This window comes from Erythrolamprus reginae, chromosome 4 (genome assembly GCF_031021105.1).
Source record: "Erythrolamprus reginae isolate rEryReg1 chromosome 4, rEryReg1.hap1, whole genome shotgun sequence".
In the NCBI taxonomy this organism is placed as follows: domain Eukaryota; kingdom Metazoa; phylum Chordata; class Lepidosauria; order Squamata; family Dipsadidae; genus Erythrolamprus; species Erythrolamprus reginae.
Genome location: NC_091953.1, coordinates 1,848,110 through 1,874,254, shown reverse-complemented (window position 1 = coordinate 1,874,254; position 26,145 = coordinate 1,848,110). Strand labels below are relative to the sequence as shown.

The 26,145-nt window shown below is 43.0% G+C and overlaps 1 protein-coding gene across 2 annotated transcripts in view; it reads right to left on the bottom strand.

Moving 5' to 3' along the window:
* Window positions 1–2,456: 2,456 nt before the first annotated feature.
* Window positions 2,457–26,145, bottom strand: part of PGM2L1 (phosphoglucomutase 2 like 1) — a 63,331-nt gene continuing 39,642 nt past the window's right edge. The window contains exons 5-15 of one of the 2 annotated variants that reach the window (XM_070749443.1): window positions 22,956–23,040; window positions 20,194–20,277; window positions 18,587–18,780; window positions 17,085–17,274; window positions 16,860–16,957; window positions 16,282–16,462; window positions 13,227–13,320; window positions 9,156–9,285; window positions 7,930–8,119; window positions 4,745–4,878; window positions 2,457–3,003 (exon numbers count right to left, since the gene is read on the bottom strand). In XM_070749443.1, coding sequence (XP_070605544.1) covers window positions 2,901–3,003; window positions 4,745–4,878; window positions 7,930–8,119; window positions 9,156–9,285; window positions 13,227–13,320; window positions 16,282–16,462; window positions 16,860–16,957; window positions 17,085–17,274; window positions 18,587–18,780; window positions 20,194–20,277; window positions 22,956–23,040 — 1,483 coding nt within the window. In that variant the 3' untranslated portion in view covers window positions 2,457–2,900. The remainder of the gene's footprint in view (window positions 3,004–4,744; window positions 4,879–7,929; window positions 8,120–9,155; window positions 9,286–13,226; window positions 13,321–16,281; window positions 16,463–16,859; window positions 16,958–17,084; window positions 17,275–18,586; window positions 18,781–20,193; window positions 20,278–22,955; window positions 23,041–26,145) is intronic. The other variant, XM_070749444.1, reaches the window with a different exon arrangement.

The window sequence follows — 26,145 nt, the reverse complement described above, 5'->3', positions numbered from 1 at the left end:
AATTTTAATCCTCTTCTGTCCCTAGGAGACATTGCCAACTAAGAAGAAACAATTTTGTTCTTTTGTGTTTGTTTGTTTGTTCCAAAGCAAGGTTCTTCTTTGCCAAAATTAGAACAAAGTGCAGGGGGAAAAAGTCTCAAAGTATTGTGTTCTCCTTCCTCTTGTTTTCCGATGGCATTTTAAATCAGGCTCTGGATCGCAAGCAAGCATATTTTATCCACAATTTCCATCACATAGATCAGGCTTTCTTCACCAGGATAGGAGTTACAGAAAACAAAAACAACAGCATATTTAAAAACGAACAAAACAAACAGCATTCTGTATCGGTCACTCAAAAGTATAGAAAACCTGGAAGTACTTAAAGCTTTAAATAAAAGCGAAATAAATAAATAAATATTGCATGTAAATTGAAGAAGACAAAATATATCAAGAATATCCATTGCACAGCTTCAAACTTTGGAAAATTCTGTAAAGCCCACGGAGTGAACGACCTAGAGTTAACACTTCCCATTTCAAAGAATAAATGATTTGTCCCAGAAAGGCAATAAATCTGGCTCTGGACTGTATCAAAGGAAGATTAAATCTGGACAGATAGTCCTTCAAAATCCCTGCGATGTGCTTCCCATGTGCAAAAAAATTGTACTTCGTTCCTGTGACCGCATGAATTTTCATAGAGTTACACAACAGCCCCCTGGGGCGTCGTTTAGACCCAATTTTTCCCACTTTCCCTAAAAATTAAATAAGTCATAATTCTTGAGATTATCTGCCTGGAAGGCTAGAAATGAGTCCGACAATGGACGTTGTAGAATCCATGTATAGGTTCGTTCTACCGTGTAGCCCTGGCAGCTGCGTTGGACGTCTGTGATTCTAACCTGACCTTAAACTAAAGCTAAATCCTCCCTCAATTCTTTTCCAGGAAGAGGACTGGGACCCTCCTGTGTGTTGTGCTATCTAGAGGCTTTGTAGTTAGTCCTCCACAGCAGGGGTCCCCCAAACCTGGCAACTTTAAGACTTGTGGACTTCCAGAATTAACAAGTGCTGGACTTCAGGGAGTAAACATGGCGCACCACTGTTTCTCAACCTCGGTTGCTTGGGGCCAGATAGACCTCAACTCCCAGAAGCATAGCTGGCTGGAGAATTCTGGGAGTTGAAGTCCACAAGTCTTAAAGTTGCCAAGTTTGAAGACCTCCGCTCCACAGGACTAACTAGGGTCCTGCCCCTTAGGAGGCCAGAGGTCTAGGCAGCTACATGGAGAGAAGCAGCTGAGGGCCAATGACCCAGGCCAAAGATTCTACTCTGTGGTGAGGAGAGTTCTTCTCATTGTGCTTTCTATGGATGTCCTGGGCTACAGCTTAGCAGCGGATGGAAAAATGCACCAAACTGGATATATTCCATAATGCACCTAATTGCATCTTCCTGACTGGGTATTCTGGAGGAAACCTGGACTTCGATTTACAGGCCTCCTACTAGCCAACGTGGCATTTGGAAATTGGGAAGAGGCAACACAACACACAACTGGGTGCAAAGTTTTTCCACCCACCCTACTACATTTCCCTGGGATATCTTAGTCAAGGCAAAATATTCCAAGGAGATAGACCCCTTGGCTTGAGCTCTGAGCACCCAGATGGTCTTGCAACGGTGATTCTCAACCTTGGCCGCTGGAAAAAGGGTGGACTTCAACTCCCAGAATTCCCCAGACAGCGAAGCTTCTGGGAGTTGAGGTCTACCTGGCCCCAAGCAGCCGAGGTTGAGAAACAGTGGTGCACCATGTTTACTCCCTGGAGTCCAGCACTTGTTAATATAAATATTTGGAGAGAGGAAGATGTAATTATTACAGCATTGATCCACCTCCTTTCTTCTGGCAAGTAATTAACAAGTTCTATTTTCAGGACTCTTACAACCTCTAGAGCACTGTTTCCCAACCTTGGCAACTTGAAGATATCTGGACTTCAACTCCCAGCATTTGCTGCCTGGGGAATTCTGGGAGTTGAAGTCCAGATATCTTCAAGTTGCCAAGGTTGGGAAACCCTGCTCTAGAGATATGTTTGCTAACCAAGGGAGTCTGTGCACAATGAGACTTAAATGGAAAATTTGCTTTTTGACACAGCCCCTATCAGCTATTCTAAACTGGTTGGGATCCACTTGGGCCTAGCTCAACTCCACTTGCAGAAAAACACAGGAGGACAGGTCAAAACCTCGGGTGGTTTAGCCCGTCTTGACTGGCTAACGGCTCAGTCGATGTCCAGAAGCAAAATTGTCAGGGGTGAAAATGCCACCCAGCAAAGATGATTTAAGGAGATTGAAAAATCTCCCAGATTTTTACCTAGGAATCCCTAGGGCTACTGAATACCACAGCATGAGATAGAGGGAGGGGGAAAAAACCCTGGAAAAAATTAAGACTTGATAACACAGTAAAGATAATACCAATATTCTAGCTAACGATGTAGAAGCAGAACTTTTTTTTTTCCTAGACTTAAACACAATTATTATATATATATTTTTTTTGCAATCTAGCTGTTTTCCAAGCTCTGGAAGGATCTTTGTAGAGCAAAGAATTTAGACAGCTGACCTGTGCTATGGGGACGGTGGGGGTGGGGAGGAAGAACACCAGGAGCTGATGCCAGAGGCCCTTCCCGCGGGTCCTGTCTCTCTTGCGGGCATCTCTGGTCAGCTTTCAAAGCAGTTCACTACTGGGCACACACTAAGCTGACAAAACGTGGCTGCTTTGGGAGGCCGGCTAAGGGACACAGACACCGCACACAGCAAACGCTCACAGACACCTATGAAATGGACGCAAGGAGAGAGGAGGGCTTTTCCTCTGGGTTCCTGGATTTCGCAGGACACAGTGCAAGGAATAACGTCGACGACAGCCGAGGCCGGAGGGACGGGGGAGGTAGCCGCTACACACAGCGCCAGATGAGTTGGTTCTTGCTGGGCTCCAGAAAGTGCTCCACCAGGGCTCCAATCAGCTTCGTGAGGTCCTCTTCCAACAAGGTGACATCGCTGAAGGGCAAGGGAACCATCAAAATCGGAAAGTTTGTTTTAAACCCCTCCCCCCAAACCCAAATGCAGCCCACATCTTCCTCCTCCTCCCCCTCAAAGTCTTGGCTACCAGGTTAAGGGAGAGTGGGCGGTCAAAAGTGTGGATGGGACTGAGTTCATTGACTGCTTTTTAACGTAGTGGGGTTTTAGCTGATAGTTTTAACAAATTGGATTTGCATCCATATTGTTTTGTATTTATCCTGTGAGCTGCCCTGAGTCTTCGGAGAAGGGCGGCATACAAGTCTAATAAATAGTCTAAATTAATAATAATAATAATAATAATAATAATAATAATAATAATAATAGTAGTAGTAGTAGTAGTAGTAGTAGTAGTAGTAGTAGTAGTAATAATAACAACAACTGGGCAACGGAAAAAGAGTACAGGGTATTCTCTACAGTAGAAGGCAATGTTTGTAGCTCAGGGCTGAACTGCAGGGTGGGGCTTGGTGATCTCTGAGCCTGGCTATTAGCAGATGTTTTATTACCCAACTAGGTAACCTCATCAGTGCTAGAAGGGAGTGGGGTTTGGGAAGAGGAGGGAGGAGGAGACTGGCTCCAGTTGCCAACAGGCTTTCCCTATGCCACTGCAGCAGCACCCTCCGTAATATTGTTGGATGGATGGATGGATGGATGGATGGATGGATGGATGGATGGATGGATGGACAGATGTGTAGGTAGGTAGGTAGATAAGATAGATAGATTATAGATTAGATAGATAGATAGATAGATAGATAGATAGATAGATAGATAGATAGATAGATAGATAGATAGAGATAGATACATAGATAGATACATACATACATACAGATAGATAGATACAGATAGATACAGACAGACAGACAGACGGACAGACGGACGGACGGATGCTGCCCTCTGGTGAAGTCCTTCCAAAAGCATAAAATAACGGTCATCACCCTAAAGGGAAATCTAGAGACTAAGAAACCAAAGAGGAAGTAATGGGCTTCCAAAGTTTTTAATGCCACACTGTGGGTATGGATTATTGAGTGGGTGTGGCTTGATGGTCACCTGACCAGGTGGGAGTGGCTTGACTATCATGTGACGGGGTAGCTTAAAGGTCATGTGACTGGGTGGGAGTAGCTTACTGACCAAGATAAGTTTTCAAATTGGTGCTTGGACTCTTTTTCAGTTGATTAAGTCCCATTAGGGCAAATGATAGACAGCGTTATTGGTTGAGGAGCAGAGTCACATTTGAAGGTTTTGGACTGAACCCACAAGGTTATTTTGTTTGTTTGTTTGTTTGTGCAACTTCTATGCCGCCCAATTTATGGGTAAAAACATACTATTTAATTATTTCCTATTTTAAAAGTAATTAAGGTACTAGACAAGGAAGGACAATAAAAAGACTATTAAGTATTCAATAAATAGTGCATAAACTTACTACCCCCCTCCCCATTACTGCATAGAGGTCAGAACTACTTTTATTGTAAACTATAATCACAGCCTCTTGCATGTCTCAGTGGGTTTCTCCCCCCCCCCCCCCCCAGGGAAGGGCTTGTCTGGTTCACGTTACTTCCCAAGTCAAGGCTCAAGCCCCGTTTATCTGACCGTTGCTTTGGGGGCTGGAACTTCCTCCTGTCCTTCAAGGCCGTTTCCTCTTCCCTCCACTCCCCCCACCCCCCCAACTTGGCTAAAAGCCTCCCAGGCAAACCAGGCTGGGTTTCACAGAAAAGAGTTTCCCCACCTCTGGCCTATTGGCGCACACATCTCGGCGTAGTATTTGATCTTTGGTTCGGTCCCACTGGTCCGGAGAGTGGCCACGCAGCCGTTTTGAAAGGTGAAGGTGATCATCTGGCTGTTTTTGCTCACGGGCAACACCTGAGAAAAATAGGAAGAGCACCAGAAGTCTCAACCCTCCCTCTGAAAAATATTGATCCTATCTCGGCCTCTGCAGAACCTGAACTGGACGGCTCTGGGGAGATGGGAGGGAGGGACAATTTTATTTATTGGTATCCTGCCTTTATTTGTCCAGTGGGTGCAGAAGTTGCTGACGAATCAACAGCTTGCCACCCTTTCTGTAGGAGGCCTGGTGTTGATGGGAACCAGGGGAGGGTGGTTTGCAAGAGAGAGTGGGGGCAGCCACAAAACATCCTTTCAAGGGGCTCAAGGCCATCCTGTGCCCACTCACCTGGGTGGAAGCGGAAGGAGGGATTGCCACGCTGGCACAACCTGAGCGGGCAACGTGACAAGTTTGGGGGTGGGGGGTGGGGACAAGGGATGTGAACTTTCAACTGGAAATAAATCGGAATTTTGAGGATCACTTTGACTTTGACTCTGATTGAGTTCGGAGGTTACCTGGAACCTTGACGTTATTGTTTTTTTTACAAATAATTCAAAGTATGAATTATGGTGTTTGGCCATCCCACCTCCCTCCTCCGATTTTATTTATTTATTTATGTATTTATTGATTGATTGATTGATTGATTGATTGATTTGATTTGTATGCCGCCCCTCTCCGTAGATGCGGGGCGGCTCACAGCATACAATAAAACAATTCATAACAAATCAAATAAATTTTTAAAAAATTAAAAAACCCCATTATTAAAGCAGACGTACACACAAACATACCATACATAAATTGTATAGGCCCGGGGGGGGGGGGGATGCCTCAATTCCCCCATGCCTGATGGCAGAGGTGAGTTTTAAGGAGTTTACGGAAGGCAAGGAGGGTGGGCGCTGTTCTAATCTCTGGGGGGGAGCTGGTTCCAGAGAGTCGGGGCCGCCACAGAGAAGGCTCTTCCCTTGGGACCCCCCAAACGACATTGTTTAGTCGACAGGACCCGGAGAAGGCCAACTCTGTGGGCCCTAATTGGTTGCTGGGATTTGTGCGGCAGAAGGCGGTCCCAGAGATATTCTGGTCCGATGCCATGAAGGGCTTTATAGGTAATGACCAACACTTTGAATTGTGACCGGAAACTGATCGGCAACCCATGCAGACTGAGGAGTGTTGGTGTAACATGGGCATATTTAGGGAGGCCCATGACTGCTCTCGCAGCTGCATTCTGCACGATCTGAAGTTTCCGAACACTTTTCAAAGGTAGCCCCATGTAGAGAGCATTACAGTAGTCGAGCCTCGAGGTGATGAGGGCATGAGTGACCGTGAGCAGTGACTCCCGCTCCAGATAGGACCACAACAAACAGTCAATGAGGTGAGTTGGACCCACCTGGCTTTCACACCTAAGACAGGACTAGAGCTCCCATTCTCCTAGTGACTGGCCCAAAGTCACCCTGCCAGCTTTCATGCCTACCCTGCAACTAGAACTCACCAAGAAGAATCAGAACTTTATGATACCTGGCAGAAAGTCTATACTTGGTGGGAAAGAAGGAATAAGAGATAAGCGTGTTGCTATATTATTTTGCATATTTGAATTTAGTATTAGAATTGTATAAGATGGTAATTATTAGTATAAATATAAATTTCTTTCTTTTCTTTTCTCTTTTTTTTCTCTCTCTTTCTTTTTATAAAACTTTTTTCTCTTTCATATATATCTTTATAAATTTTGATATACATTTAGATTTATATATTAAAATTGATATTTTTGTTCCGTATGGCAATATGCATTTTATAGATAAACTTTTTATTTTCATATTCTTATGGTGAAGACTTCTATCCTGAGCGGAGCGACTGTAGCTCCACTAAGTGTTGTATGTTTTGTCTGTTACTTTGAAAAAAACCAATAAAATATATTTTTTTTAAAAAAGAACTCACCGTCTTCTGGTCTGGGGCATTAAATCGCTAGAACAAACTGGCTGTCCATTTCAATAGCGAGCTTTTGGGGCATTTAAAGTGTAAGAAAGTAAAAACGAGTTGCTATGCTCTGCATCACATATATTGTTCTAGGGAACTTCAAAGCCTTAACAACACTGGCTAGTGAGGTTTGCAGGTCGTCCTGAACTTAAGACCAGTGACTCAGCAAGTTACAACAGAGCTACTATGGGCAAGTACTTAATGACCCAGATTTGAACTTCCAATGGCCATGTGACCGCACTTCAGGTGCTCGGTAGCCAGCCTGCATTTGCAGCTGTTTGCGGCATCCCATGGTTGCTGAATTAAACATTCACTTAACGCCTACTACAAAAATGGTCATAAAATCCACTTTACGGCCATCATGACTTATAACTACAATGGGCAGGTGTTAGTACAGGGTACATGGTTGTTAGGGATTGCCATTGTAAACTGCATATTGTACACTTGCACCAAACTTGTACTTAAAGAGTTAATGTGCACTTAAAGAGTTAACTTGTACTTAAAGAGTTAATATTCAAGGCTGTTTCATCACTTCCTCATTAAAGCTATAAAAGCTCATTATTCTGCTCAGTCACTTCCTTTTACTTTTGCCTGAGAGAGGGGGAGTTGTGTTTAAGCTTCGTGCTTGTATAAGCTTTGTGCTTATTATCTATATTGTATTTTGCTTTGTGCTTTTAATCTTGTAATTGCTCAGTGCCATTTGCTTTGTGATTGCTCAGTGCTTATTATCCCGTATTTGCTTCGTGCTTATTCTGGATTGTTTCTATATTTTGTTTATATGTAAATAATACTTATTTAACTATGTCTGTGTCTTGGCTTTATCACACATCCACGCTCTGTTAAAATTCTCTGCTTGGTGTTGTCGAAGGTTTAATAGCCTAGCTAACCGAGACAAGCCAACAGCAGGCTCCTCTACAGTCAATACTCAAGAAGTAACTGTGTTTTGATCTGAGTAAATTGGTTCCCCGGCATTAAGTGGAAGACTACCCCTATACATTGAATAAAACAGAAAGCACTTCTCTATGGAGCATCCGTAGAGTTGTAAAAGAGCGTAGTTCCAAAGAAGAAAGGAAACCACAGCGCTTCGGTCACTCTGAACTGAAAGATTGCAAACAACTGACCGATTTTTTCTTCAGCTGGCTGCTGTCGTAGCCGGTGGTGACGTCCCGGACGTGGAGAATACCATATGTCCCACAAGAGGTCGGATAAGACTCAGGCATATCGAAGTTTCGGAGCCTTTCAAATATCCTTTTGATCGTCGGGGGATCGTAACACAGGAAGTAGGAGGTTTTGGAAATGTGGTAGCCGTACCTGTGAGGAGGGAAGGCAGAGCTGGCTCAAAGAAAACATTGGGGGTCTCCTGTCTCTCCTGGAGATACTCAGAACTAAACTGGACATTCTTGACTTTTTTTCCCGCCCTGAAAAAACGTTCCATTTGCTTTGAAAGTCCAGTTGCCCTTTGGAAGAAGAAGTAGTCATCACTTTGGGACCTTGGATTTAGAAACATAGAAGACTGACGGCAGAAAAAGACCTCCTGGTCCATCTAGTCTGCCCTTATACTATTTCCTGTATTTTATCTTAGGATGGATCTATGTTTATCCCAGGCATGTTTCAATTCAGTTACCGTGGATTTATCTACCATGTCTGCTGGAAGTTTGTTCCAAGCATCTACTACTCTTTCAGTAAAATAATATTTTCTCATGTTGCTTCTGATCTTTCCCCCAACTAACTTCAGATTGTGTCCCCTTGTTCTTGGGTTCACTTTCCTATTAAAAACACTTCCCTCCTGGACCTTATTTAACCCTTTAACACATTTAAATGTTTCGATCGTGTCCCCCCTTTTCCTTCTGTCCTCCAGACTCTACAGATGGAGTCCATGAAGTCTTTCCTGATACGTTTTATGCTTAAGACCTTCCACCATTCTTGTAGCCCGTCTTTGGACCTGTTCAATTTTGTCAATATCTTTTTGTAGGTGAGGTCTCCAGAACTGGACACAGTATTATTCCAAATGGGGTCTCACCAGCGCTCTATATAAGGGGATCACAATCTCCCTCTTCCTGCTTGTTATACCTCTAGCTATGCAGCCAAGCATCCTACTTGCTTTTCCTACTGCCCGACCGCACTGCTCACCCATTTTGAGACTGTCAGATTTATTTATTCCACGTTGTGTCTATTCAGAACAAGGGCAGCCAGAGAGGTCTCCCCTCTAGGCAGAACCTCTGGGGCAGCTGCCGAAGAACAGTAGCGAGCCTGTGTGAACATCTGTTCCAGCTGTGCAATTTTATTTTTTAAAGGCTACCTCTACTGTGGTTTGCCCTTATCGTATCCAGGGCAGCCAAGGACTTACGTTTTATAGATCTCTGTCAGCTGGTGGGCCAGCGTTTGGCCTTTGGTGTCCAGCCAGGCAGCCATTTCTGCTATGACCACGGCAGCACTGACCCCGTCTTTGTCCAGCACAGATGTGCCGCACATGAAGCCTGAGAACCAAACAGAACCCGTTCAAACGACGTCTGTAGATAACAGCAGCACTCAAGCTTGAAAAACCAAGCCCTGTAAATGATCAATGGCTTAAAATAAAAAACAGGAATAGAAGAATTGTGGGGTCATTCCTATGGTTTTTATATTTTCACTGATTTTTGCCAGCCACCCCAACTTGGTCAGTTAAGAAAGGCTTTCGGCCCCATAGTTAGCCAAAAGTGTATTTTACTAACGCCAAGTTGGATACAGAAGAAGCAAAGCTAGATCAGAGCTTTTCCTACCCAAAGCACGATTGTGAGTGACTGTTTTGTAATGACTGGGGTTTTAGACTAATTTTAGAACGTTTTAACTTTGGGTTTCTCACCTGTCCTTTTTTTTGCATTGTTCCCATTTTGTAAGCCGCCCTGAGTCTACGGAGAAGGGCGGCATAGAAATCCAATAAATGGACAGGTGAAAAGGACAGGAAGAATCTGAGTATTACAAAGTATGGAACAAAGTCTGTAAATGGTTGGGAGAAAAAAAAGAATACCTAACAAAAACTTAACAATACAATGGATAAGTAATAACATAAATTTGAAAATAGCAAATAATATTAGAATTTTAAGTATAAGGAATTGTAGAAAACATTTATAAGATATATCATAAATGCTATTAAAAGGTTGTAAATATTAAAGTATCTGTAAGTATATTCAACTCCAGAAAACAACTGATAAGAGAGGGGCTGTAAAGAACCCTTATATATATTTTATATTTGTTTGTATTTTGTAATGTCTTAAATAATAATAATAATAACAACAACAACAACAACAATAATAAAATAAATCCAATGAATGAATGAATGAATGAATGAATGAATGAATGAATGAATAAATAAATAAATAAATAAATAAATAAGGTTCTTTTCCTTGTGCCCATCCACCACCCACGTTTAACAACAAGTCCAATGAGGTGGTAACAAATTGTTTGGGTAACATTTTGTGCCATGCTGGGCTGGATGGTTCTGTATTCCTTTATTTATTTAATTAATCTATCGATCGATCGACCGACCGACCTACCTACCTACCTACCTACCTATCTAATCTCTCTCTCTCTAATCTATCTATCTATCATCTATCTATCTATCTATCTATCTATCTATCTATCTATCTATCTATCTATCTATCTATCTATCTATCTATCTATCTATCTATCTATCTATTAGATTTGTATGCCGCCCCTCTCTATAGACTCGGGGCGGCTCACAACAGCAATAGAACAATTCATAACAAATCCAATAATTTAAAATTCATGTGTCCTTGGAAGAGCTGGTGGCTCTCACAGGATGGCATGATGCATACTTTCATTTCCTCCTGCTGACCCTCCTCTAATCCCACCCTGCCATTGCTCCCCGACACCCCCAATGGCGTAGCAGGATGGCAGTCCTGACAGATTTTACTGATAAATCCAGAGTCATTTGCTAAAATGGGCAGCTACAGAAATCAGATCAACAATAAAACAATTATAACCCTACATTTCCATCCTCTCTGGCTGAGATGTCACTATCATGATTCTTGACAAATGTCTCTTTTTCTTTTATGTACGCTGAGAGCATCTGCACCAAGACAAATTCCTTGTGTGTCCAATCACACTTGGCCAATAAAATTCTATTCTATTCTATCACCCCAAATCAGAAACAAAATGAAAAAGAGACAGACTTTCCCAAGAATTCTGCTGAGATGGAATAATGTCTAGATGAAATACATCCATAGGTGTCACTGAGCATTTGTGAGAATATATCTATGTCAACTCTGAAGCTGGCCTGACTGAGACTTCAGTGTTGCCACAAAGGGGAGGAGGGAAAGGGAGGGGGGGAAGAGAGAGAGTTGGGGTTTTGTAGCCAAAACAAAATAGTTTCCCCTGAGAACCAAGGACATTCCCACAGGTGGCTGACCAGAAGGGAACGGAAGTTTCCAAGCAACTGGACAGCACCTTGATTAAGAACATAAAACATAAGAAGAGCCATGCTGAATCAGGCCAAAGCCCGATTGGACAATATGGCTGATAGTTTGGGGTAGGGAGGAAAAACATTTACTTTTTGTTAGGTGAAAACTGGAGTCAGTTTTCACCAGTCTGTGCCAATACGATATGGCCAATAAACCTGTTCTTAGAAACATAGACGATTGACGGCAGAAAAAGACCTCATGATCCATCTAGTCTGCCCTTATACTATTTTCTGTATTTTATCTTAGGATGGATCTATGTTTATCCCAGGCATGTTTCAATTCAGTGACTGTGGATTTACTAACCACGTCTGCTGGAAGTTTGTTCCAAGGATCTACGACTCTTTCAGTCAAATAATATTTTCTCCTGTTGCTTCTGATCTTTCCCCCAACCACCGTGTTTCCCCGATAGTAAGACCCCCCCGATTGTAAGACATATGGGGGGTTTCAGGGGGGTCGGCTTATATAAGCCATACCCCGAAAGTAAGACATATGTCTTACTTTCGGGGAAACACGGTACTAAAAGCGAGGGAGGCGTCCGCTACTCCCGCCGCCGCCTTTGGTCTCCCCGCCGCGCCTGGGGCTGCCTGCCTGCCTGCTGCCGTAGCCGGGCTGGGCGTGGGGCATCCTCGGTGTTGGGCAGCAGCGGGAGGAGCCGCAGCCTCTGGAGCCGGTCACCCCCAGGACGCGCATCGCAGACCGGCCCCGCCGCGGCGCAGGAGGGATGGAGGCCAGCCGCGCAACGCCGCCCGCCCGGAGGAGAAGAGGCCTCGCCCGGGCCGAAGCCGCCTTTGGTCTCCCCGCCGCGCCTGGGGCTGCCTGCTGCCGTAGCCGGGCTGGGCGCGGGGCATCCTCGGCGTTGGGCAGCAGGCAGGCAGGCAGCCCGAGGCGCAAAGGCGGCTTCGGCCCGGGCGAGGCCTCTTCTCCTCCGGGCAGCCGCGCCTGCCACGCAACGCCGCCTAACGCCGCCCGCCCGGAGGAGAAGACGCCTCGCTCGGGCCGAAGCCGCCTTTGGTCTCCCCGCCGCGCCTGGGGCTGCCTGCCTGCCTGCTGCCCAACGCCGAGGATGCCCCGCGCCCAGCCCGGCTACGGCAGCAGGCAGGCAGGCAGCCCCAGGCGCGGCGGGGAGACCAAAGGCGGCTTCGGCCCGGCCCGGCGGGGAGAGCAGGCAGCCCCAGGCGCGGCGGGGAGAGCAAAGTCGGCTTCGGCCCGGGCGAGGCCTCTTCTCCTCCGGGCAGCCGCGCCTGCCGCGCAACGCCGCCTAACACCGCCTGCCCGGAGGAGAAGAGGCCTCGCCCGGGCCGAAGCCGCCTTTGCTCTCCCCGCCGCGCCTGGGGCTGCCTGCCTGCCTGCTGCCGTAGCCGGGCTGGGCGCGGGGCATCCTCGTCGTTGGGCAGCAGCGGGAAGAGCCGCAGCCTCCGGAGCCGGCCAGCCGGGCGCCCCCAGGACGCGCATCGCGGACCGGCCCCGCCACGGCGCAGGAGGGATGGAAGCCGGGCCCGACGGGCTGCCGCGCAACGCCGCCTAACGCCGCCCGCCCGGAGGAGAAGAGGCCTCGCCCGGGCCGAAGCCCGAAGACGAGCCGGCCCCGGTGCCCGGGACAATATAACACATACCCCCAAAGTAAGACACAGTGGGGCTTTTGGGGGTAAAAAGATAGTAAGACACTGCCTTACTATCGGGGAAACACGGTAACTTCAGATTGTGTCCCCTTGTTCTTGGGTTCACTTTCCTATTAAAAACACTTCCCTCCTGAACCTTATTTAACCCTTTAACATATTTAAATGTTTCGATCATGTTCTTTGGGGAACCTATGTGCCTGTTTGCTATGGCTGTGTTACTTGGAACCCTGACAATTTATTTGCTAAATAAATGAAAGGTTCTAGTTTGGTGATGCAAAATGCCAGGAGAAATTCCTTTATTTCTGAATGAGGAGGCCGCCACAACTGGCCAAGGCTTACCGATGGATTCTTCGAAGGCGAAAAGGACTTCTTTGCCGCCGTCCACCAGATCCTTCACCCGGCTGCCGATCCATTTGAAGCCAGGGAGGGTCTCCTGAAATGAGAACAAGGAGATGCTTCTTGCAGAAGAACCGGACCGGTGGCTCACAACGCAGCTGCGGGCAGATTTCACCAAGGGATTCGGTCCACGAGACTTTGCCCAAAACGTCTGCTGCTAAGCAGGACGATTGCCAAGTGAACCATTTCGCCACCATTTTTTGCCGCAGCTGTTGAATGTATTATTGTAGCGAATACATTAGTCAATCTGGCTCCCACATGGGTTTTGCTTCCCAAAAGGTTGCAAAAGGGGATCACATCACACACACACACACACACACACACACACACACACATCAATATCAACTTTATTTGATTAGTCAATCGACCATATCAAAGCAAGGAAAAGGACCACATCGGTCGTCATAAAACTGTGACTGGTTAAAATACAATAAAATTGGCTAAAATAGAGGGAATTTGAATAAATAATAAGTTAAAATGTAGTATAATATGCTAAAACTGAGTAGTAAAACATGAGAATATAACAAAGGATTATATTAAACAAATCTAAGATACTGATATAAAATATTCTTAAGTGAGTTCATCTCCTTTGCATGCCACCCCAATATGTTCTATAAAACGTATAAAACACACACACACACACACACACACAAAAGAGGCTTGGGGGGGGGAAACCCTCTGTTTGCAACCAGCGCAGGAGGAAACCCATGTTTGTAACACCAAGACAACTCGGCACAAGAAGTTTTTTCCCCAAATGCCATCACTCTGCTAAACAAATAATTCCCTCGACACTTTACTAAATCTGCACTACTATTACTACTAGTTTTTCCCCATTATTCCTATCACCCATCTCCTCCCATTTGTTGCTTGTATCCTTAAGACTTTTATTAATATTGTTTCCTGGTTGCTTATTTGACCCCTATGAAAATCATTAAGTGTTGGACCTCAAGATTCTTGACAAATGTCCCTTTTCTTTTATATACACTGAGAGCATCTGCACCAAGACAAATTCCTTGTGTGTCCAATCACACTCGGCCAATAAAGAATTCTATTCTATTCTATTCTATTCCATTCCATATTCTATTCTATTCTAATTTCTATTCTATTCTGTTCTGTTCTATTCCATTCCATTCCATTCCATATTCTATTCTATTCTAATTTCTATTCTATTCTATTCTATTCTATTCTGTTCTGTTCTGTTCCATTCCATTCCATATTCTATTCTAATTTCTATTCTATTCTGTTCTGTTCTGTTCTATTCTATTCCATTCCATATTCTATTCTATTCTAATTTCTATTCTATTCTATTCTATTCCATTCCATATTCTATTCTAATTTCTATTCTGTTCTGTTCTATTCTATTCTATTCCATTCCATTCCATATTCTATTCTATTCTATTCTAATTTCTATTCTATTCCAATTTCTATTCTATTCTATTCTATTCTGTTCTATTCTGTTCTATTCTGTTCTATTCCATTCCATTCCATATTCTATTCTATTCTAATTTCTATTCTAATTTCTATTCTAATTTCTATTCTGATTTCTATTCTATTCTGTTCTGTTCCATTCCATTCCATATTCTATTCTATTCTAATTTCTATTCTATTCTATTCTAATTTCTATTCTAATTTCTATTCTATTCTATTCTGTTCTGTTCTGTTCTATTCCATTCCATATTCTATTCTATTCTAATTTCTATTCTATTCTATTCTATTCTGTTCTATTCTATTCCATTCCATATTCTATTCTATTCTAATTTCTATTCTATTCTATTCTATTGTGTTCTGTTCTATTCTGTTCTATTCTATTCTGTTCTGTTCCATTCCATATTCTATTCTATTCTAATTTCTATTCTATTCTATTCTAATTTCTATTCTAATTTCTATTATATTCTATTCTGTTCTATTCCATTCCATTCCATTCCATATTCTATTCTATTCTAATTTCTATTCTATTCTATTCTATTCTGTTCTGTTCTATTCTATTCTATTCCATTCCATTCCATATTCTATTCTATTCTAATTTCTATTCTATTCTGTTCTGTTCTATTCTATTTTATTCTATTCCATTCCATTCCATATTATATTCTATTCTAATTTCTATTCTATTCTATTCTGTTCTATTCTGTTCTATTCCATTCCATTCCATATTCTATTCTATTCTAATTTCTATTCTATTCTATTCTGTTCTATTCTATTCCATTCCATATTCTATTCTAATTTCTATTCTATTCTATTCTGTTCTATTCTGTTCCATTCCATTCCATATTCTATTCTATTCTAATTTCTATTCTATTCTATTCTAACTTCTATTCTAATTTCTATTCTAATTTATATTCTATTCTATTCTATTCTGTTCTGTTCTATTCCATTCCATTCCATATTCTATTCTATTCTAATTTCTATTCTATTCTATTCCATTCCATTCCATATTCTATTCTATTCTAATTTCTATTCTATTCTGTTCTGTTCTATTTTATTCTATTCCATTCCATTCCATATTCTATTCTAATTTCTATTCTATTCTATTCTATTCTGTTCTATTCTGTTCTATTCTGTTCTGTTCTATTCCATTCCATATTCTATTCTATTCTAATTTCTATTCTATTCTATTCTGTTCTATTCTATTCTATTCTATTCCATTCCATTCCATATTCTATTCTAATTTCTATTCTATTCTATTCTGTTCTGTTCTGTTCCATTCCATTCCATTCCATATTCTATTCTATTCTATTCTAATTTCTATTCTATTCTATTCTATTCTATTCTATTCTATTCTATTCTAATCTATTCTGTTCTGTTCTATTCTGTTCTATTCTATTCCATTCCATATTCTATTCTATTCTAATTTCTATTCTAATTTCTATTCCAATTTCTATTCTATTCTGTTCTATGACCAGCGATCAAAGACTCCTGAAAACATCTCAAGGCTTCCTCCTGGAGGTCCGAGACCACCTGGACCACGGCACCAAAGACGAAGCCCCCGGACAACACTCACTTCAAAATTGAATCCTTCCTTGAGAGCGATGGCCCGCAGAATTTTGGAGGAGACGGTGGTGGCCAGCATGTAAACGTCCTTCACGTCGGCTCCCTTGGGGGAATTTTCCTTCCAACAAGTGAACATCCACCATCCAAACAAAGCTGCCAGCTCATTGCCCGTGAAGACTGTCCAGCGGCCACTGAGGGGGGGGGGGAGGAGAGAAGATTAAAGGCTTAACCAGGTGATGCGTGGTCCTCAACTTAAGACCAGAATTGGGACCTGAATTTCCATTGATAGATAGATAGATAGATAGATAGATAGATAGATAGATAGATAGATAGATAGATAGATAGATAGGCAGGCAGGCAGGCAGGCAGGCAGGCAGGCAGGCAGGCAGGCAGGCAGGCAGGCAGGCAGGCAGGCAGGCAGGCAGGCAGGCAGGCAGGCAGGCAGGCAGGCAGGCAGGCAGGCAGGCAGGCAGGCAAAAAGGAAGGAAGGAAGGAAGGAAGGAAGGAAGGAAGGAAGGAAGGAAGGAAGGAAGGAAGGAAGGAAGGAAGGAAGGCATGGCAAAGCCACAGGAACCTCCAGCCACTCACTTTTCCTGTCGTTCGGCCACCGCTAGCCTGTCCGCGTCAGGATCTGTAGCCACAACCACTCGCGCTCCCTCTTTCTCCGCCAGCCGCAAAGACAGTTCCTGCAAAAACACTGGTGGTCACCATTCAAAAGAGCCAATCAGAGGGTTGACCCCAGCTGATCGACTTAGAAAAACGACACCCTCTCCCTTCCTAAGAAGCCCCCCCCCCTGGAGGCAAAAACCTTACCAGCACCGATTCTCCTTCTTCGGGGTTGGGACATTTGACCGTGGAAAAATCTGGATCGGGGTCTTTTTGTTCAGGGACTGGAATGGGGGGCTGGAAGCCAAAGGCCTGGAAAGCCAGCTGCACGTAGTCGTGTCCTACCCCGTGGAAAGACGTGTGCACAAACTTCAAGGGGGTCTTTGCGTTCAGCTCTCTGACGTGGGAAGCGCAGCAAGAAAGCGTTAAAAGGGCAGTTGCGGCTTCGAACGAACCTTCTCCCTCCCTTCTCCGGATATCACTGTATGTTTGGAGTATAAGACGCACCCTTTTCCTCCCTAAAAGAGGCTGATAATTTGGGTGCGTCTTATACTCTGGATGTAGCTCCCCACCACCCAGCCCTAACTAGCTGCTAACAATGCTCCCAGCTCTTACCAGCTTGCAAGCTCTTTCATTGTTACTCTCTGCTAAGAATGTTTTCCAAGCGCTAAGTCTTTACAGGGTTTTTTCCCCATTGCTCTAACTTGCTCCAAATAAGTTTCTTTCCAGCCCTAACTACCCTGTTTCCCCGAAAATAAGACGTACCCTGAAAGTAAGGCATGTCAGAGGTTTTGCAGAATTTGCTAATATAAGGCTCCCCCCGAAAATAAGGCGTAGTCAAGTTTACATACGGTACAGTGGAAAAACACACGGTACCAGCTGTTCATAGCAGTACCGTAATAACGTGGCGTCCCCTGCTGGCCCCTTCCATCGCTTTGTACCGTCCAGTACAGCAGACACAGTCTGCTGCTGTCTCAACGCCATTACAGTCTCCACTACAGTGCGTAGACTCTAGCTCCTCTGGTGGCCGGAAGCTGCAATAGCGGGAGTATACTGTTGTACCATATAAGTGCCGTCGTTTGTGTGGGTGGGTGCCATACTGACAGGTACTGTACCGCAATCAGTGTACCATATGGTACACTTTCTTTGGGGGTGTCAGCTTTTCTGCCTGTGAATTTGTCTTATTTGAGAAATATAAGGCACCCCCCAAAAATAAGACGTAGCACAACTTTTGGAGCAAAAATTAATATGGGGTTTTTTAACTATTTTAAATTTTAAATTGTATATTATTAGATTTGTTATGAATTGTTTTATTGTGTTGTGAGCCGCCCCGAGTCCACGGAAAGGGGCGGCATACAAATCTAATAAATAAATAAATGAATAACATAAGACGGTGTCTTATTTTCGGGGAAACACAGTAGGTGCTGATGATGTTCTCAGTTCTTACTGGCTTGCAAGCTCTTTCATTGTTACTCTCTCCAAATAGAGGTTTTTTAAAGCCCTTAACCAGGGGATAAAATAAGGTGCTGAAGCTGACCAGACTAAGGACGCTGGTCAGATGAACGCCTGGTAAGCAGATTCTTTCCCCTATTTTCCTCCCCAAAAACTAAGGTGTGTCTTATACTCTGAAAAGTACAGTGCGTTTCTCCTCTTCAGAACATGGGAATTCTGCTTACAGGAGCAGCCACGGACAGGGCCGGCTTTCTTACCGGTGGTAGCAGACCTTTCTCAGGTCCTCCATGTAGCTTGCAGAGATTTTCTGCAGGGGGTCTCGAGTGAGGGGGCTGCAGTCCACCAGATTTTCGTTCCAGGAGTCGTTCCAGGGCTCCACGCATTCTTCGATGCATTTCAGGATCTCTTTATCGTGTGGGGATGTGATCTGAGCGCCGTTTTCCCAGTACACCTGCAGTCAAGAGTTTGCCAGAGTGAGGGATTCACTTAGGAGTCAAGCTGTGGGCAGAGGTGCACGAGGAGGTCGGTGGTTGTTTCCTTCCAGAGGTTTCATTACTAAGTGTTCGGAAACTCCAGATTGTGCAGAATGCAGCTGCGAGAGCAGTCATGGGCTTCCCTAGGTATGCCCATGTCACACCAACACTCCTCAGTCTGCATTGGTTGCCGATCAGTTTCCGGTCACAATTCAAAGTGTTGGTTATGACCTATAAAGCCCTTCATGGCATCAGACCAGACTATCTCCGGGACCGCCTTCTGACGCACGAATCCCAGCAACCAGTTAGGGCCCACAGAGTTGGCCTTCTCCGGGTCCCGTCAACCAAACAGTGTCGTTTAGCGAGACCCAGGGGAAGAGCCTTCTCTGTGGCAGCCCCGACCCTCTGGAACCAGCTCCCCCCGGAGATTAGAACTGCCCCCACCCTCCTTGCCTTTCGTAAACTCCTTAAAACCCACCTCTGCTGGGGGAATTGAGACATCTCCCCCGGGACTACACAATTTCATGTTTGGTATGTCTGTATGTATGTCTGCTTTAATAATGGGGGTTTTTTAAAATGTTTTTTAAATTATTAGATTTGTTATGAATTGTTTTATTGTTGTTGTGAGCCACCCCGAGTCTGCAGAGAGGGGTGGCATACAAATTTAATAGATAGATAGATAGATAGATAGATAGATAGATAGATAGATAGATAGATAGATAGATAGATAGATAGATAGATAGATAGATAGATAGATAGATAAAGTTACATAACATCATCGGTGCTAGAAGGGGGAGGGGGATAGGGGGACGGGGAGGAGGACTGTGGGGTCCCTCAATGCTCTCTGAGTTGAGTTATTTTCTTGCAGACATTTCATAACCCAAATAGGTAACGTCATCAGTGCTAGAATGGAGTGAGGTTTGCTCTCTGTTCATATACAAGTGACTTGTTGGTAATTTTTTTGATTAGGCTGTTGAAAGAGCAAGCACCTTCTAGCACTTATGATGTTACCTAGTTTCCCCCTGGGCCTTTACAATTTCATGTATGGTATGTCTGTATGTATGTTTGGTTTTTTATATTAATGGGTTTTTAATCGTTTTTAGTATTTATTGGATTATTATTGTACATTGTTTTATTATTGCTGTTAGTCGCCCTGAGTCTCCGGAGAGGGGCGGCATACAAATCCAATCAATCAATCAATCAATCAATAAATAAATAAATAAATAAATAAATAATGAAACGTCTGCAAACTCAGAGAGCACCAAGGATGCCTCATTGTCCAAACTTTTGACACACTGAGCCCCAAAGGTTCACCATCACTGAGCTAAGGAGAGGGAAAAAGTTGCAAACCAATTCGTTAAATCCAGCACCTGCAACGTTTGCTGACCTACCTTGTAGCCATTGTCTTCTTTACGGTTGTGGGAAGCTGTAATCATCACCCCCGCGACAGCTCTGAGCTCCTGGACCGCATACGGCTACAAAACAAAGTGTATTTATGTTTAATAAACAATGTCGTTTGGCGGGCCCCAGGGGAAGAACCTTCTCTGTGGCGGCCCCGGCCCTCTGGAATCAACTCCCCCCAGAGATTAGAACGGCCCCCACCCTCCTTGTCTTTCGCAAACTACTCAAGACCCACCTTTGTCGCCAGGCATGGGGGAGTTAGGATATTCCTTCCCCATGGCCATTACAAGTTATGTATGGTATTTTTGTGGGTATGTTTGGTTTTTATAATAAGGGTTTTTAGTTGTTTTATTAAATTGGATTGTTACATGTTGTTTTTCATCATTGTTGTTAGCCGCCCTGAGTCTGTGGAGAGGGGTGGCATACAAATCCAATTAATAATAATAATAATAATAATAATAATAATAATAATAATATTTCTAAGCCCCCGTCTCCTTCAGAGATTTTGGATTAGACCTGCCTAATTAGTTGTTTGAAATCACAAAATTCACCCAGGCTGAGCCCTTAGAAGGAACACCCAGTACTTCAAGCACCTGCATAACGGCTACAAGAAAAAACAAACATTTGGAGTCTTGGAGGCAAGCCATTTTTTGAAAAAAAAAAATCATTTTACTTAAAATAAGGGAAATAAAATAAACCCTTTTAAATGGCAGGTGCATAAAGAGGCAACTTAGCACTGCTGTTACCTTAAAACAGCATGTCAGGTGTACAAAAGTGTCCTTTGCCTACATTGGCAGTTCTGTGTTAGCAAAAACTTCAGAAGAAGAGGATTTAGGGGTAGTGATTTCTGACAGTCTCCAAATGGGTGAACAGTGTGGTCGGGCGGAAGGACAAGCAAGTAGGATGCTTGGCTGCATAGCTAGAGGTATAACAAGCAGGAAGAGGGAGATTGTGATCCCCTTATATAGAGTGCTGGTGAGACCACATTTGGAATACTGTGTCCAGTTCTGGAGGCCTCACCTACAAAAAGAGATATGGATCAAATTGAAGGGGTCCAAAGACGGGCTACAAGAATGGTGGAAGGTCTTAAGCATAAAACGTATCAGGAAAGACTTCATGGACTCCATCTGTAGAGTCTGGAGGACAGAAGGAAAAGGGGGGACACGATCGAAACATTTAAATATGTGAATGGGTTAAATAAGGTTCGGGAGGGAAGTGTTTTTAGTAGGAAACACAAGAACAAGGGGACACAATCTGAGATTAGTTGGGGGAAAGATCAAAAGCAACATGAGAAAATATGATTTGACTGAAATAGTAGTAGATGCTTGGAACAAACTTCCAACAGACGTGGTAGATAAATCCACAGGAACTGAATTGAAACCTGCCTGGGATAAACATAGATCCATCCTAAGATAAAATACAGGAAATAGTGTTAAGGGCAGACTAGATGGACCAGGAGGTCTTTTTCTGCCGTCAGTCCTCTATGTTTCTATGTTTCTATAAAAGGGATAAAAATCTTCCACAGGTGCCTAACTGAACTGCTGTTCGGTTTTAGAAAAGCCAATTAATTGTACTATCTCTCTGAGGCAGACAAGGCTTAAATTGTGCAGGATTGTCACGGTGCAGAACTGGATCTGAAAAGGACAGCTCACAATATAACCCAGGAGTAATAAGTTGCCAGCACAGGTAGTCCTTGGTTTAAGACCCACAAATGAGCCCAAAATTTCTGTTGCTAAGCAAGAGAGTTGTGAAGTAAGTTTTGCCCCGTTTTACAACAGTTGATAAGTGCAGTTGTGTAAGTTAGCAACATGGATGTTAAGCGAATCCGGCTTTCCCTATTGGCTTGGCTTGTCGCAAAAGGGGACCACCCAATCCTAGGATGCTGCAACCGTCATAAATGTGAGTCATTTGCCAAGTGATTGAAATTCCATTAGGTGACCATGGAATGCTGCAACGGCTGTTAACTGAAAAACGGTCATAAGTGACTTTTTTTCAGTGCAGCCGTAATGACAAGTGGTCACTAAAATGAACTGTTGTAAGTCAATGACAACCTTGCAAATTGTCTCTGGCTTTAATTCAACATAGAAACATAGAAGATTGATGGCAGAGAAAGACCTCATGGTCCATCTTGTCTGCCCTTATACTATTTCCTGTATTTTATCTTAGGATGGATCTATGTTTATCCCAGGCAGGTTTCAATTCAGTTCCTGTGGATTTACCAACCACGTCTGCTGGAAGTTTGTTCGAAGCATCTACTCCTCTTTCAATCAAATAATATTTTCTCAAGTTGCTTCTGATCTTTCCTCCACCTAACCTCAGATTGTGCCCCCTTGTTCTTGTGTTCACTTTCCTATTAAAATCACTTCCCTCCTGAACCTTATTTAACCCTTTAACATATTTAAATGTTTTGATCATGTCCCCACTTTGTTTGAACACAAGAACAAGGGGCCACAATCTGAAGTTAGTTGGGGGAAAGATCAGAAGCAACCTGAGAAAATATTATTTCACTGAAATAGTAGTAGATGCTTGGAACAAACTTCCAGTAGACGTGGTAGGTAAATCCACAGTAACTGAATGTAAACCTGCCTGGGATAAACATAGATCCATCCTAAGATAAAATACAGGAAATAGTATAAGGGCAGACTAGATGGACCGTGAGGTCTTTTTCTGCTGTCAATCTTCTATGTGTCTATGTGAGGAGGGTGATGCACCCCAAGAAGCTCAGTCCGACTTTTGAAAAACAGCCACCTACCACAAAAGGCGTGGGGACGTATCTGGAGAACAAGTAAACAGGAACTCCCTTTGCCAGCAGAACTGCTGCTGTCAGTCTGGCGAGTCTGTGGGAAACAAGACATTAAAATACAGGAAATAAACAGTTTCTCGGGAACAAACAAAAAATAACTGACTGACCTACCCGAGGAGCTGCAAAACATCTCAGCGCTTTCTTTCGCACTGCATTGCCTTTCCTAATTTTTCTATGAGAAATAATTTGGTGTTGATTGATTGATTGATTGATTGATTGATTGATTGATTTATGTGCCGCCCCTCTCTGGGGATGGGGTAGCTTACAACTTATAATGTTGCAGTTAAGACATCAGGCGAGATTCCAAGTTCTAATCCTGCCTTAGGCATGAACGCCAGCTGGGTGACTTTGATCTAATCACCAGGACACAGGAATTCTAGTCCCACCTTAGCCATGAAAGCTGGTGGGGTGGCTGCTACCGCACGAATCCCAGCGACCGATTAGGTCCCACAGAGTTGGCCTTCTCCGGGTCCCGTCGACTAAACAATGTCGTTTGGCGGGGCCCAGGGGAAGAGCCTTCTCTGTGGCGGCCCCGGCCCTCTGGAACCAACTCTCCCCGGAGATTAGAATAGCCCCCACCCTCCCTGTCTTCCGTAAACTACTCAAGACTCATTTATACCGCCAGACATGGGGGAGTTGAGATATTCCTTCCCCCTAGGCCATTACAAGTTATGCATGGTATGTTTGTGTGTATGTTTGGTTTTATAATAGGGGGTTTTAGTTGTTTTATTAATTGGATTGTCACATGCTGTTTTATCATTGTTGTTAGACGCCCCGAGTCTACGGAGAGGGGTGGCATACAAATCCAATAAATAATAATAATAATAATAATTATTATTATTATTATTTGGTCCAATCACCAGGAGAATGTGAGTTGTAGTCCCATTTTATGCATGAAAGTGGCTGGGTGACTCAGTGAGTTCTAGTTCCACCTTAGGCACGAAAGCCAGCTGGGTGGCTTCAGTCCTCCTGAGGAGACCAGGAGTTCTAGTCCTGCTTTAGGCATGAAGCCAGCTAGCCTGGGCCAGCCCCTCTTTGTCAGCCCTAGAAAGCAGGCAATGGCCAACACCAATCCTGCAATCTTGCCTAGAATATTGCAGGGACTACTCCAGGTGCTCTCTAGGAGTTTTTTAAAAATCGAGTCGAAGGCATAAAAAATTGTGCCCTTTCTTATATTTCATATATTAGTAGCGGCAAGAATTACGTTTGCGCAAAAATGGAAAGACAAGAATATACCAAAAGACGAAGAATTATTCAAAATAATTATGGAATGTGCAGAATTAGATAGGATGACAAGACGGTTAAATAATCAAATGGAAACAGAGTTTTACAGAACCTGGGAAAAAGTATATAATGGGTGGAATATTAAAAGAAAGGTTTTAATAACATATGAAAAAATTGTAAAACATTTCAATTTATGAAACTAAATAAATGATATATGGAAATTTTAAGGAGAGTTTTATATTAAGAAATTCAAAGGATAAGGTTTTTTTTATAATGAGTAACTGATTTTAAACACTTTATCATATTATATTATATTATTAAATTAGATATAAAGAAATAGTTTTTAAAGAATATAATTATGTAGCATTGTAGTATTTTAAGAAATTTTAAAATATAAGCTTTTTGTGTTTAATTAATTGGCTTGAATTAGTTTAATTATTTTATTAAAATGAAACTACAAAATTGAATGTTATAGTTTAGTATTATATTGATATAAGGACTGATTTTAATTAAATGAATCATAATATCAAAATGGAAATATAGATATAAAATATTATTAATTGCTTTTCTGTATGGATCTGACTCTAGTTAGACCTTTTTTTGGTATTAGTTAGACTTCTATGACTAGCGGAGCAATCGTAGCTCCTTTAAATGTTAAATGTTGTTTGTGTTGTTTGTTTAATGAAAAATCAATTTAAAAAATTTATATATAAGCAAATGTGCCCTCTTTCTCAACCGCACAAAGTGCTGACTAAGGTGCATTTTCTGGAACCCTAAAGTGCTGAGGGCTACAGCGAGCACAGAAACACGGGCCGGTGGAGCTCATTTCCTCTTCTGAATCAGCTTCATGGCCCAATCAAAACGTTTTCCATTTCCGTTTGGGCCTTTTTGGATTCCAGATTAATTCAATAAGATCAACAGGAAATTCTGCAGCCGAATGAATGCACGACAACTGTATCCATGTGAAAGGCTAATGCTTATCATTCAATTCTGCTTCAACGTTTTGTCTGCAACAAAGGATTTAGATCTGGAACAGCTTCTCATCCCTGGTACCTGAAACTATCCAGATTTCTCTGACGCCTTGAGAGAGAAGGAAGATCTGGATCCAGTCAGGTCTAGTTAAGTATGAATTAACTTCGCAAATTACTCAAGACCCACCTTTATCGCCAGGCATGGGGGAACTAAGACATCCTCCCCCAGGCTTTCATATTTTATGTTTGGTATGTATGTGTTGTATGGTTTTTAAATTGTTGGGGGTTTAGATATGTTTTGTTTTAATATCAGATTTGTCTCACTGTTATATTGCTTTTGTATTACTGCTGTGAGCCGCCCCGAGTCTTCGGAGAGGGGCGGCATACAAATCTAATAAATAATAATAATAATAATAATAATAATTAACAGCTATTATTGGGACTTACGAGGGTTGCCCAGAAAGTAATGCACCACATTTTTTTTCTCAGCCTACAGTAATGGTACAAATGCAAAACGTTAGATATACATTATTTGATTTGTCAGGACTGTGTGTGTAAATTTTGCGTTTCTTCAGACCAATAGTGTAGCTGCAGCAGTGTTTCGAAATGGTGCCTGTAAGTGATGTGAGTTGAATTTCTCACTGTGGGGAAAGAAACCGTTGGGAATATTCACAAACGTTTGTGTCCAGTTTATGGAGAATCTGCAGTCGACAGAAGTACGGTTAGTCGCTGGGCACAGAAGGTGAGGCCATTAGAGGTGATTCGCACTGTGCAAAAATGGCTTTGTGACCAGAACAAGGAGTGGTATCAACTGGGCTTACATGTCCTTGTGTCTCGCTGGAGGAAGGCCACAGAACGGGATGGAGATTATGTGGAAAAATAGGCAGTGTAGAAGAAACATCCTTCTTTCTTGTGTGTAAGTTTCATTGTGTTCAATAAATAAT